Source organism: Necator americanus, chromosome III (assembly GCF_031761385.1).
Source record: "Necator americanus strain Aroian chromosome III, whole genome shotgun sequence".
In the NCBI taxonomy this organism is placed as follows: domain Eukaryota; kingdom Metazoa; phylum Nematoda; class Chromadorea; order Rhabditida; family Ancylostomatidae; genus Necator; species Necator americanus.
The window spans coordinates 17849959-17861637 of NC_087373.1; the positions used below are offsets into that span (position 1 = coordinate 17849959).

At 43.1% G+C, this 11679-nt stretch overlaps 1 protein-coding gene across 1 annotated transcript; it reads right to left on the minus strand.

The window, feature by feature from the left end:
* Positions 1–7031: 7031 nt before the first annotated feature.
* On the minus strand, positions 7032–7340 carry RB195_009962 (uncharacterized protein; the record flags this gene model as incomplete). The annotated part of the gene is made up of 1 exon (XM_064190745.1): positions 7032–7340. The coding sequence occupies one exon, from the start codon at positions 7338–7340 to the stop codon at positions 7032–7034; it is 309 nt and encodes a 102-aa protein (XP_064048328.1).
* Positions 7341–11679: the final 4339 nt, after the last annotated feature.

The following is an 11679-nucleotide window of genomic DNA, read 5'->3' on the forward strand; positions in this document are numbered from 1 at the left end:
TCAGGGAAAACCATTGGCGGGAATTAAATGGTGTTTCTTAGAAAGACAGGATTACGTTTGCTGGACAAGTTGTAGTAAATAAATCAATTGGATGCAAAGTAACGTGATTTTAGTACATTTTGAAGAGGAGCAGAGCCATACCAGAGGCGAAATCGGATTTGAAAATATGGAAATCATTCTCATACAGTGGATAAAAGTTTTTTTTTCCTCAAAAAATGCTCTCGATTCCACTACTCACAATGTACTTGTACAATGTAATGTACTCACAATGTGATTTGTATGTGTGGCATATGAGACAAATAAATTATGAACTAGTTTTGGATGAATTCTCCGAAGAGGACAACCCAGAAAATCTAGATCAATGAGAAACATTAGCGAGGAGAAAATTCTTGGCATTTAACAGTACAATGGACTGGTTTTATAAAATACAATTCTTATGTACACATTATTATTAAAAAGAATTTTGTCGTAATAATGCATACATAGTAATCAGTTCTAAAGAATCTACCCTCCCAGACTATTATCTGAAAGAGTTTATCAGCTGAAAAGCTCCATGCTATTCCATCATACATATGTATTCTCTGCCATTACTATGGAAATACGTAAACGAACAGTAGCAATTTAATTTAGAGTTGTTCTGACTGCTCGTTACACTAGTTATGTTCACTTCAATCCATGAATGCACGCACGGAATACACAAGACTATGCAGAAGAGTAGTTCCAAGTTTCCAGGACCATGAAGAACCATTTCATCGTGAAGGATGAGAAATCACAACGATCAAAATGTTCTCAGAGGCACGCTAGAATCATGGAAAGAATTGGTTGCAGATGCGAAGCATTGGAGCCAACGTTCGCGGTGTAATGGCAGCGATATCTATGAACTGACCGAGACTCATTCATCATCTACATATCATTTTCTCGTTAAGAAAGCACCGGTGGTGCTCGAACACACATGAAACACCGATGTGATTCAACTACCGCCATACTTTCACTGACATGAACTAAAAAATAGACGAATCGCTCGTAGAAGGCCCGCATGTCAGATTCGGGATAATTCGAAAGCAAAGGTTTTTTTTTTCACAGAATAACATGGGCTCCAGTTTAGAACACGGAAATAGACCAAGGTGAGGCTATTAACAGCGTGACTTTGCCCCCGCATATTTCATATGAGATCAGAAACTTGTCGCCGAAAGCTGGCAAACAAATCGCTGCCGTGTTTTTGAGGTGATGACGCACAGAAATGCTAAATCAAAACCAAACGGAGGCTAGTGTACGAATCAACGACACATGTGCCCTTGTGAGGATTATTGCGTGATCCCGCGATCATTGACAACCATGGAGTGCTCTTCACTGAATCATTATGTGTGTTGAGCGAACAAATGTTTCTCATCACAGAAGTAACCCATGAAAGTGCATGAAGAACGCTAGACTAGGCAAAGCAGTGGGGGAAGTTGGACTGCGCAGGAAATGAGTTGGAGACGTACATATGTGACAAATGGCGCGTACTTCGCACGTGCAGTCTGGCAATGACAAGTGGATAATAGCACCGGCCGCGACGAGTTGAACGATGACAACAGTTTGTAACACAGATGTCGCGACAAGGTGGTAATTAGGTGGCGATCAATCAGTGTCGAAGAAACACGGGCGTCTGTTCCGCTCAGGTGTGGCGTGGCCACGGATGGTAACTGGATGATTGACAGAAGGCGGCAGCCGACGTCTGAGCTTATGCGAAGTGGCAGATTAATCGACGCACTTCTCGAATTTCGAAAGGCGATACACAGCCGAGGAGCTCCCTCCCGACAGAGCAGACGCACCTGCTTCTCACCTTTGAGCTTCTCTTCTCGGCATAAATACAAACCAACTAGCCAGAAAAGTATGACGAATTTGCAAAACTTTCTTCGCAGCTTTGGGCAAACTGTGCTGGATTGTGTTCCTCGATGTTCCTATCTAGGTGCCTATGACGTTATAAGAAAAACAAAAATCTGCTGTGTTCAGAGAAGAAAATTCTGTCTAGCTTTCATTATGAGCTATTGTCGTTTCATGGCTGGTCATTCTTGCCCAGTAAAACCAGCCCAACACTAAAGTGACTATGTTGTGGTCTGAGAATCTCCGTTTTCAGGCTTCAGCTGAGGACGAGGAAGTTGAAAAGTCAGGCCATGAATGAAGCTTCACCAAAACCTCGTTGACAAACGGAAAAACATAAATTGTGTTGGGATCTCTTCACGAACAGGCAGGGGCAGAGTGTCCAGTATGAGTGTGGTCACGATCTATTCACCAGTAATCCAGAAAAAGGCCTCTCTCCTAACGATGCAACTTCTTACGGATAATGAGGTGAGAGCAGTCTACAGCTCGACTGCGATTGTGCATATGGGTTAGTTTCTGCTGCTTAATCGAGCTATATAAGTTGGATTGTGGGGTCGTCAGCATTTCATCTCGTAGTAAGTTGCATCGTCGGGGAGACGGGACCTTGCAAGGCTGTTTCACACGCCTTTTTGGATTATGAGGTGGAGTTAAACGGGTGAACTGTACCTCTACCCTTATCTGTTGCGAAAAAAAACCCAAAATCACCAATTTTGTACTACGTCGCCCTGAAATGTTTTGAATTAACTTTTTTATAGCGCTTCTGAAGCGACTGTCGGAATTTTCTGATCGTCCACACCATTGCAGTTTGTATGTACAATTTGTTCACAGAAAATCAACTACTCTGCTTCCAATCAGGAACGATGTGATCCACAGCGCGATCGGTGCAATATATAGTACTACTGTAATATTAGCTGCTTGATTAATGTTTGTTAACATGTTTGTTAACGATGAAAATTAATCTTATTTACGACTCTCATGAATTTTTGGAATAATCGGCAAAACCTTAGTTTGGGAGCTTTTCCTCCGTACTCCCTGCAAGGATAATTAGGAATTCGGAATTTCCAATCAACCACTGCAGTAATGGCAACGTCATAACAACACACACGTACGTGAGGCAAACTTCTGGAATGGAGGGGGATGATCAGAAGATTCGATTTGACGAGCTGGAGTACCAACACAAGAATGAGACACCACAGAAAAGAACTCGGCTGAGCATTCGCAGGTTTCGCTTGCCTGCGGTTATTCAAAAGGTCATGATCGGATACACTCGTTAAGCGCTTACATCTCAGATTATATCCTGTACTTTCTGCATTGTGAATTGAGAATTAGCGAATGAGAAATGCTTTGTGCACCGTGGTAACTTGATAGGGCTCAGGAGAAATGGAAACCCTCTCAAAAATGTGCATAGCAACTATTTTATCTCATTTCTCATTAACTTTTGAGATAAATGCTGGATGTGGATGGAGGGTGCTCATATATCAGTCGATCCCACGACGTCTGCCACCGAAACACAACAAACAAACAAGCGAGATCGTGCCATGAGTGGAGTAACTTCAAAGAATAAGATCATGAGGAGATGAGAGGACGAGAAATCATCTGCACAGCACTCATGTGGATGAATGCAGCCTCGTGGAAGCAATCAAGCACCACGGCTTAACACCGGGGAGTATCGGTATCTCTAAGGAAAATGAGTGCAAAAAGCGTTAGGTGCACGTTATTTTATTGCTGTGCACTCTTGCTCTTTCGCTTCGCAAAAAACCCCATAAACACTCGTTGTTGATTAGAAGCGGATGGGATTTGCAGAGCGAGTTGAATGTTTGGAGATATGGGCTGCCAATTACGCATGCGATAACGTGCTGGTGATGTTCTATAAGAGGAGCTGACAGTTGGTGGACGATGAGATGAGCTGGGAGGATGCGTCATTAGAATGAGCGATATCGCGGCTATTAGGAATCAAGAACACGTAACGAGCCACTCAAGTGTCAGCGAGCCAATTCTGCCAGGCAGACCTGTTCGGGACCGTCCGGAGACGTCTCGGGTTGCCAACATGCAAATTAGGCGGCTATCCACGGTCAAGTGGAAGGCAAAGGGCGAATCGAGGCGCGCTACAGTCCCCTTTGTTGAGTTTCCCTCGACAAGAGCATGATGAGTTGCAGAAGAATTGCGAACAGGTAGAGGAGGGCAAGAGGTTTTGAGGACTCAAAAAAGCGGTCGATGACTGGGTAATTCAACAGACACAACAGAGAACTCGAGAGTATGAAATACAAACAAAATATGTAAAAGATTCCTGAGAGTGCGTAAACCAGGAGAAAGTTTTTTCTAAACGAGCCGAGAGAAAGCGGGCATAGCGCTGATTTTAACTGGATACACGTCGTAGCGTGGATATAAACTGATACCAGTAATTCCTCAAATAGGTACATTTTGAATACCGTAAATCTACTCATCTCTCTACTACAGCAATTTCTTCAACGGCAGTTTGTAATGGTGGTGTACTTTCACCATTCAAAACATGAAATGAGACGGTGCTACAAGAACAACGAAAACATCAGGACGTACCACGATACTTTCTAGCGTACTGTAGAAACTAGAGAGTAGAGCGACGATCAAATTGCGTACATGTTTCTTTCACCAACCATGCAAGTACCGTACAAGTATCTTGTCCGAATAATTCTATCGGAACCAAGAAGTGTGATGCAGTAAGAGTCGGCCACAATGAAAACAAATCCGAAGAGATGGTGGATTATCGTGGCAGGCAAATTACAATGCAGAAGAAATCAATCGTTTCTTTACATTTCTTTTTAAGTAGGAGGGCGCCAAAAGATGATAAACGGCCGAACAGCTGGATGGGCGGAAGCACAATAAAGCTGACTCCAGGTCTACATATTCCACGGAATTCTACGATAGTACAAGAGGAGCGATCCGGCAGCTATCTTGGATATTCGAGCCTGCAGGTGAGAGCATAGAAGCCGCTATGTGGCGGTTGCAATTGGAATGCCGCGGTCAGTTACCAGTTGCGAGGCACGAGGCAATGCAATTGTGCGCATCCATGCTCTCCGAATCACTCAAGAGTCATTGTTCTAATGCTAATTTCGCTGCCTGACATGCAAAGGAAAGCACTACGAAACAACACCGAGGGCAGTTGGACTTCGAGTAGTGGAAGTGTTCGGAAGCAGAGCGAACACCGAAGACGTACTGACCGGAACGAGCATGGAACGCACAACGGTGAGATGCGCAGAGCGATAATCGCCTACGATCAGCTTTCAGCTGATGTGTCAACAGGGAGTAATGATCACACTGATTGAACGCTGCCACGATGTTCTATCGAAGTTCTGCAACAGCTCACAGAACTTCAGTGATCCACATGTGAAAAGAGTAGATGTCCGGATTATCGTTTTTCGCAAACCAAGAGAAAAAACTGCCACAATGGAGACTTTGAAGTTTTGTTTCCAAAGGTGTTGGTTTTTTTCTAAAGGAACAATCAGTGCAATTATAAGGTTTCGTTCTTTATAATTGCATTCCCTGAAACGGCAGAGCCTTTGGAAGTCGCACTAGCCGTTTGTGGCTGGAAATTTGCCTAAAAAGAGCTAATTTCGCGAAGGACCTCGAAGGGAAAAGGATTATCTTGCAGAAATTATTAGGAGAAAAGAATAGAATTGAAACGGAAACGTTCTTCGAATTATATGAGTACGGTAGCGGCAGCACTTGCTCCTAGAATAGGATCGACACAGAAGAACAAAATTTAAGGAGCGTCGCGTAACTCGATTCGGAAAGAGTCGCTTGACCTCTAATCGTTGCGCGATCCATGGGTAATGATTCCGCGTTCCAATCGTAAAGAAAACCAAGGATCGTCACAGCGACGTTTATTTGGAAGGCAGAATTAAATTGCTCACAACATTGCGTCTCACTGCTGTACACATTTCTGGAATGGTCCCACCGCGCGGAACTAAAAATCACAGCTAAGTGGACAGGATTCTCATCAGTCGACAGGCACATTATGGTTTCAACGCTGGCAGTCGATAAACAACCAATAATAAGACAATTAGCTTGGAGCCGACGCCACAAAAGAGATTGAAGGTAATTAGTCGGCTGAACGGCTATGCTACCTGTGGCGGTTGGATAGGAGACGTTGGAGGGTAAGGATGTGGCAGTAATCCAGTAAGTACGACGGGATTTTGACCGTGAGAAGAGAAGAACGGAGATGTTATTTACTATTCATCGAAACAAATATTAAACTTTTGAGATTTGTTTCCCCCATTTAGTACAAGTCAGCAGATGCTGAAGTGCTTCTCTCAGAGAGCTGAAGTTGAAATTAATGCAAATTGTGGTGCTTTTTAATCACTTTTAAGAGAGATGTGTTCTCTTTTTTGCAACTCTCATTCGAGCGCTAAATGAATCCGCTCCGTTCAGGATGCCGGTCAGCGACTATAAGCTCTCATAGATTTCACGAACCAGGAATGCAGAACCAAGAAGAACCAAGAAGTACAGTAGAATTGCAACCTCTTCGACAGAAGACGAAAAGAAAAGAAATGTTTTTAAGAACTGTTTTAGTGGTGAGTTTCAGAAATTCCGGTTATATCCAATCGATAGATCTCACGTTCGTGCATCGATAAATGCCGAGGGATTACGGTGGTCGAATTGAGGTGAATTGTGAAAAAGAAGTACATAAAAGACGCAGATTCTCGTCTTCTTCGCCTTCCGTCGAAGCAACGTTACTGTGCTGTATAGGTGAGCGCTCTGAGATGACTGCACTGATGAATATGCACCAAACTGGGAAAACGATATTTTGTTCGGCTCAGAGTACAATTTTATTGACAGCAGAGATTGATGCAGTCCTCACAAAGGGTGAGTGAGGTCGCTTCCTATCTGTGATGCGCCGACATTTACGAAGAAGCGAGAACATATCGAAAATGTGGCAGGCGAGAATCCCAGCGCGCCCACCTGCATCTACGTAAATAGAGAGGGTGTGGAAATTTCGTGCTCATGTGTATATATTGAAACAGCAGAAACTCAGCGCTTTGAAATTCGAAGTCAGCGAAATGTCATCCTTTGGAGTATGATTAAGCGTCAATTTGAACGGTTGATAACCATATTTGAAAAAACGATAGAATAGCGAGCGGAAATAGCCGAAATTTCGGTGGAAATTGTTAAGGGGGAAAAGTAATCCAAGCTCAACGCTTCGCATTGCCCATGGCTTTGTTGGCTGCGAAATGTTCTCGAACTGAAAACTTCTTCAGAACACATAGAATTGGATCGTGCTCTGACCAACTTGATAGCAGTGTCGTTTCATGTTTAACGTAGGATTCTGCGATGTGAGGGTTCTCCAGAATTTCTTGTTTCAAAGAGTAGATCAATGAACCAGCCCAACTGCCTCGCGATTTCGCATCAATCGCAGTTTCATTTCGCCCAAGAATATCACTAGTTTCAAGCGGACCACTACAAACTGTGGAATAAAGTGGAACGCAGTCACTCACGTACATAATGGCAGTGCGATTGTGAAATGCGAAAATTACTCGCTATCTACATCTTTTCAATTGTTTTTAGATGGCTTGTGTTTGCTTTTTTGCTGTTCAAATCCTAGCTGGGATGGCAACTGCCACATCCCCAGATCACAGCTTCTGATCAGTACTTGTTGGTGTTCTTTGCGATGCGTTGGGAAGCGGCTCATCTTATCTTTTCAACCGATTGTCATCGCATTTGGGGCGCACTCTTCAATCTTTTATATATCTTTGATAAACTCATAGTTGTGTGCCGAAAGGTTCTTCTCCATCTTTAGTGCAGTTTTTTTTTACAGAACAGAAAGGTCGAGAAATTAAACGAAAAGTACAGTTAGTGGCCAGTGGACCAGTGTAACTTTTTAGTGCTACTTTTGTTACTATTTGCATTTTTCAGAATGAGGTGAGAAGGTGAGAAATTGCTGTTTGTACCCAAAATAACATCGTATAATAACGTTGTGGCACTTCACTACCTGCAGAGGTGAATATTTCGCTCTGAGTTTATTTCGGAGTTCGAAATCAAGGAAATATTGAAATCGCATTAGGTCACCACACAAACAACAATTTCTCTCAACTGCATAAGTAAAAATCTGCAAAGAATTTCGGTAGAGAATGATTGGAAGTCCGAGGTGATAAAGATATTTCAGATAGAGGGAAGTTTTGTTAGTCTTAGTTTTGAAAAATAAAGGCTGCATAGGATGCAGCATCTGTTACAGGATAACCCAATACATGTGTAAGTTGGAGCTGGTAACACATGGATTCTGTGTACCGTTCGGATATGTAATTAAAGAAGAGAAAGGAGAATGAAGATTGGACGGATTCTTATCGGAAGGGACAAAGTGGAGTTAAAACTTCAATTAAATTGAGGCTACGGAATTGAACTTCCTTATTTAGCAACAGTTTGCCTACGAAATAGCACATGAAGGTTTTCCTTTCACAATAAATTGTAGTAATGACACATGTTCTTCTAGTCTGGGTGAAGAAATCTGAGTGCCGTTAGTATAGTAGCGAAGTTCTTTCAGAAATGACTCGACCCATGTCTGCTGAGGCGGAATTCCTTGACATTTCCTGGATCTCAGGCTGTGCGCAGAAAACCACGTATAAGCAGAGAAAGGTGTCCGCATGGTAACTTGACGCGTTTCAGCAACTCTTGGCGTTTTTGAATTGTGGGTAATGGTTATATATTTTTTAATATATCATATCAATAATTCACAAAATGAAAAATGGAACGAGAATTTCTCTAGACTCTGAAGGTTTCAATCAACAGGAATTTATCCGGTTCAAACGACTACTCACGCAGAATCTCCTATTTTTCCAACTCTCAGCCACAAATTAACGGGGGTACGTACCACCTATACAAACGTTGCTGTTTGTTAGGTGCAACCATTAGTGTCCACGTTATTCACACCGATGGCTGCACCTAGCACTAGTGCTTCAATTTACATCAGAACATTAGCTTGAAACAAGGGGAGATTATTCGCCGCACCCATTCTTCTTTCCTGTTCAATTCCGTAGCTGCAAAACTTCTCAGCGATTTGCTATCAGTAGTCGGGTCTCGTTGCATCAATGACTTGATATTAGCAAAATCTGCTACGTGAAGATTTTGACACGACGACTATCCAGTGGCGTGCAAGCGCGTTGCTTTCATCATTTCAGTGCCCGTCACGCGTGGATCATGTGTGGCCTTTCGCTTTCGCCAACGTATGTACTCGATGTCGCATTCCATAATCAAGCATATCATTATAAAAATCATGCGATTCCCAAGTTTATTTTTTTCGGGAGAAAATTTAGCAGTCTTGCGTGAATTGGAAACGTTCCACGTAATCACCTACACACCTTTACATCTGCAAAACAAAACAAAGGTCAAAACATGAACTTAGCGCAGAAGCGTGAGCGACTCGGTGGAGCGACTCGGTTGCGGTCGAGATGGTCCCCCGCTAACTCCAGTCATTGATAAGGTTCGAGTGAAGCTAGCGCCTTGATCCGTCTCGATCCCAAGCTCCAACACCGACCCGTTTCGCCTCTTGCGCCACTGCAGCGAGCTTTAGGTCTCCCCGAGCTCATTACGGCATTTCTGTTCACTGGTTCATCCAATTCTCGTGCTCCTTCATTCCCAGAACTGACCTTTTGATGCGCATGGAATGAGCCAACTTGAAGTGGACTATTGTACTTTTTCTATTCAATTTTTGGTCCCATTTTGTCGAGTACATTCTCTCAGAAGAAATCACTTGCACATTAGGGAAAGCTTGTTTGCCGTCGGTGGTTCACAGAAAGTTTAATTTGGAGGCCAAAGTGGAAGTGAAATACATAAAAGAACCTAGAAAGCAATGGTTAGTGTCGCTCGTTCAAAGAATGCTGAAAATGCAACCTTGAAGAGGTTGTCCAGCTGGCAACATTGACTACTATTCCAGAAAAAAATTCTAATTTGACAGAACGACGGATTCTGTTTCCAAAAAGCTTTGACTTTGCATGTGACGGAGAAGAACTACTGCATTTCTGCTCAGCGACACAATTTGTGTAGTTACAGAATCAATTACTTGGTTTGTTGAATTTCAGGGTTTTTTTTATAAGGTGCTGCTGACGGCATGTGTCGGTGCACTTTTAAAAAGAATCGAAGTAGAAAAAAGACTATGTGGAAGTCTCCTAAGAGCATAAAGTAAAACTTTACCAAGTCTTCCATGAGTGTTTTTGAATATTTAAATGCCGCTATAGCGCAAGTCGATTAGTGCTATTTTCCCTGCTATTTCCTACCGTTCCATTGAATTCTCGTCCGGGAGATGGAGCAAAAAGCTGCGCTATCCGATGATTGCTCGCCAACAACAATGCATTTCGACTTGCCTTTCACGTGTTGGAAAGGACAAGCACGGTTGCACCTTACGATTAATTGCTCTCTGATTTCTCCATTATCTAGCGATTCCGGAGTTGAGAGAATGAATAACTACCAGCTCCAATTCTAAAGGGTTTTCATAAATCCTTATTTGTCTTCTTTAAGCAATCGGCCAACTTGATCCTAATAACGAAACAAATACAATATAGTATTCAAACAAGAATACACGTTGACGTACGGCCTCAGAAGATGCACGTTATCGTCTGTCTATACTGTCTTTAGGCTGTATGGATAAGGTGACTGCAGAAGGTTCTCCCCACTAAACCACCTTTTACGAATGCCACATGCGCTACGATAGGCAAATACTTTTTGTGCTCCCCTTAAAAATCCAGGTCACAGCTCTTCAAACCCCTGTGGTAGGCGTACAGTGCTCCTAAAGAAGTCTTCTCCTTCGTCAAATCAGAAAAAAGCGGCTGCCTTACGCGCGCCGCCTTGGTTGATCCAATGGTTTATCCCTATGCTTCTTCGGGTCTTCAGCTTCCGTTTTTATTCGCCGCAAATATGAACCAATGTGGTTGGAATACCCAGGAAAATAAGAATAAGAAATTTCTTACTTCGTGACAGATAACGTGATATAAGAGCAGTACCAGGAAAAAGTTAATCCTGAGAACGTCTAAAGGGAGAATGGGATTTTTTGCATGATACCAACAGCTTTGCATAATTCGATTAAGTAATTTGGGATCCATTTCGGTACAGGAACATCAGATCTTCAACTCCTGACTTTAATTTCTCAACGCAGAGGAAATCGTTGGTCACGTATGCGTTTCTGTGCGAACTCGTAAGTGCAGAAATCCAGTCGGGTAAAGTGCTAACAGTCCATTCTCCTTCCACCTGAGTTTTGTAGGATTTTCGAGGTTACCCACATGCAGCACTGGCTCAACTGAGCGGCGGCACCATATGCATTTCCTGTTCATTTCCTTTGAGAAGCTGCTGCTCCTCGAAACCCAGAATGTTCTTCTTGCTCGACCTACTTATGAGCCTACAAAATCGCAAATTCGTTCCTACGTCTAGTAATTACGGCCTATGCACCGGCGTTCTCGCGTACTACCACTCTGTCCCTTTGTTGGCTGCACTTTTAAAGGCAGCTACGATTTTGACTTAGTGCGGAAACCACAGAGCAAGCCTAGAGTCTGGATAGTAGATTACTGGAAGCAGCGTGATTCCGCTCATCTTTCGCTGATTTCGTAAAGAAACGGTGGAAGACGTCGTTTTTTCCTACAAAGTCAGCTTTCCAGAGCGGGCGGTAGAAGAGTAGTGGATCTCCTCACCTTCGCACTCACGTAAAACCAATGAATGGGCTCACGGGGAACAAAGCGTGCAAACGGGTGGGCGTTCTAGCGTATCTCATAAAAACTAGAGCGGTTCGCTGGTTTCAGTAATCCAGAGCCCGAACTCTAGGCTTTCACTGTGGTTTCCGCACCACGTCAAAATTACGCC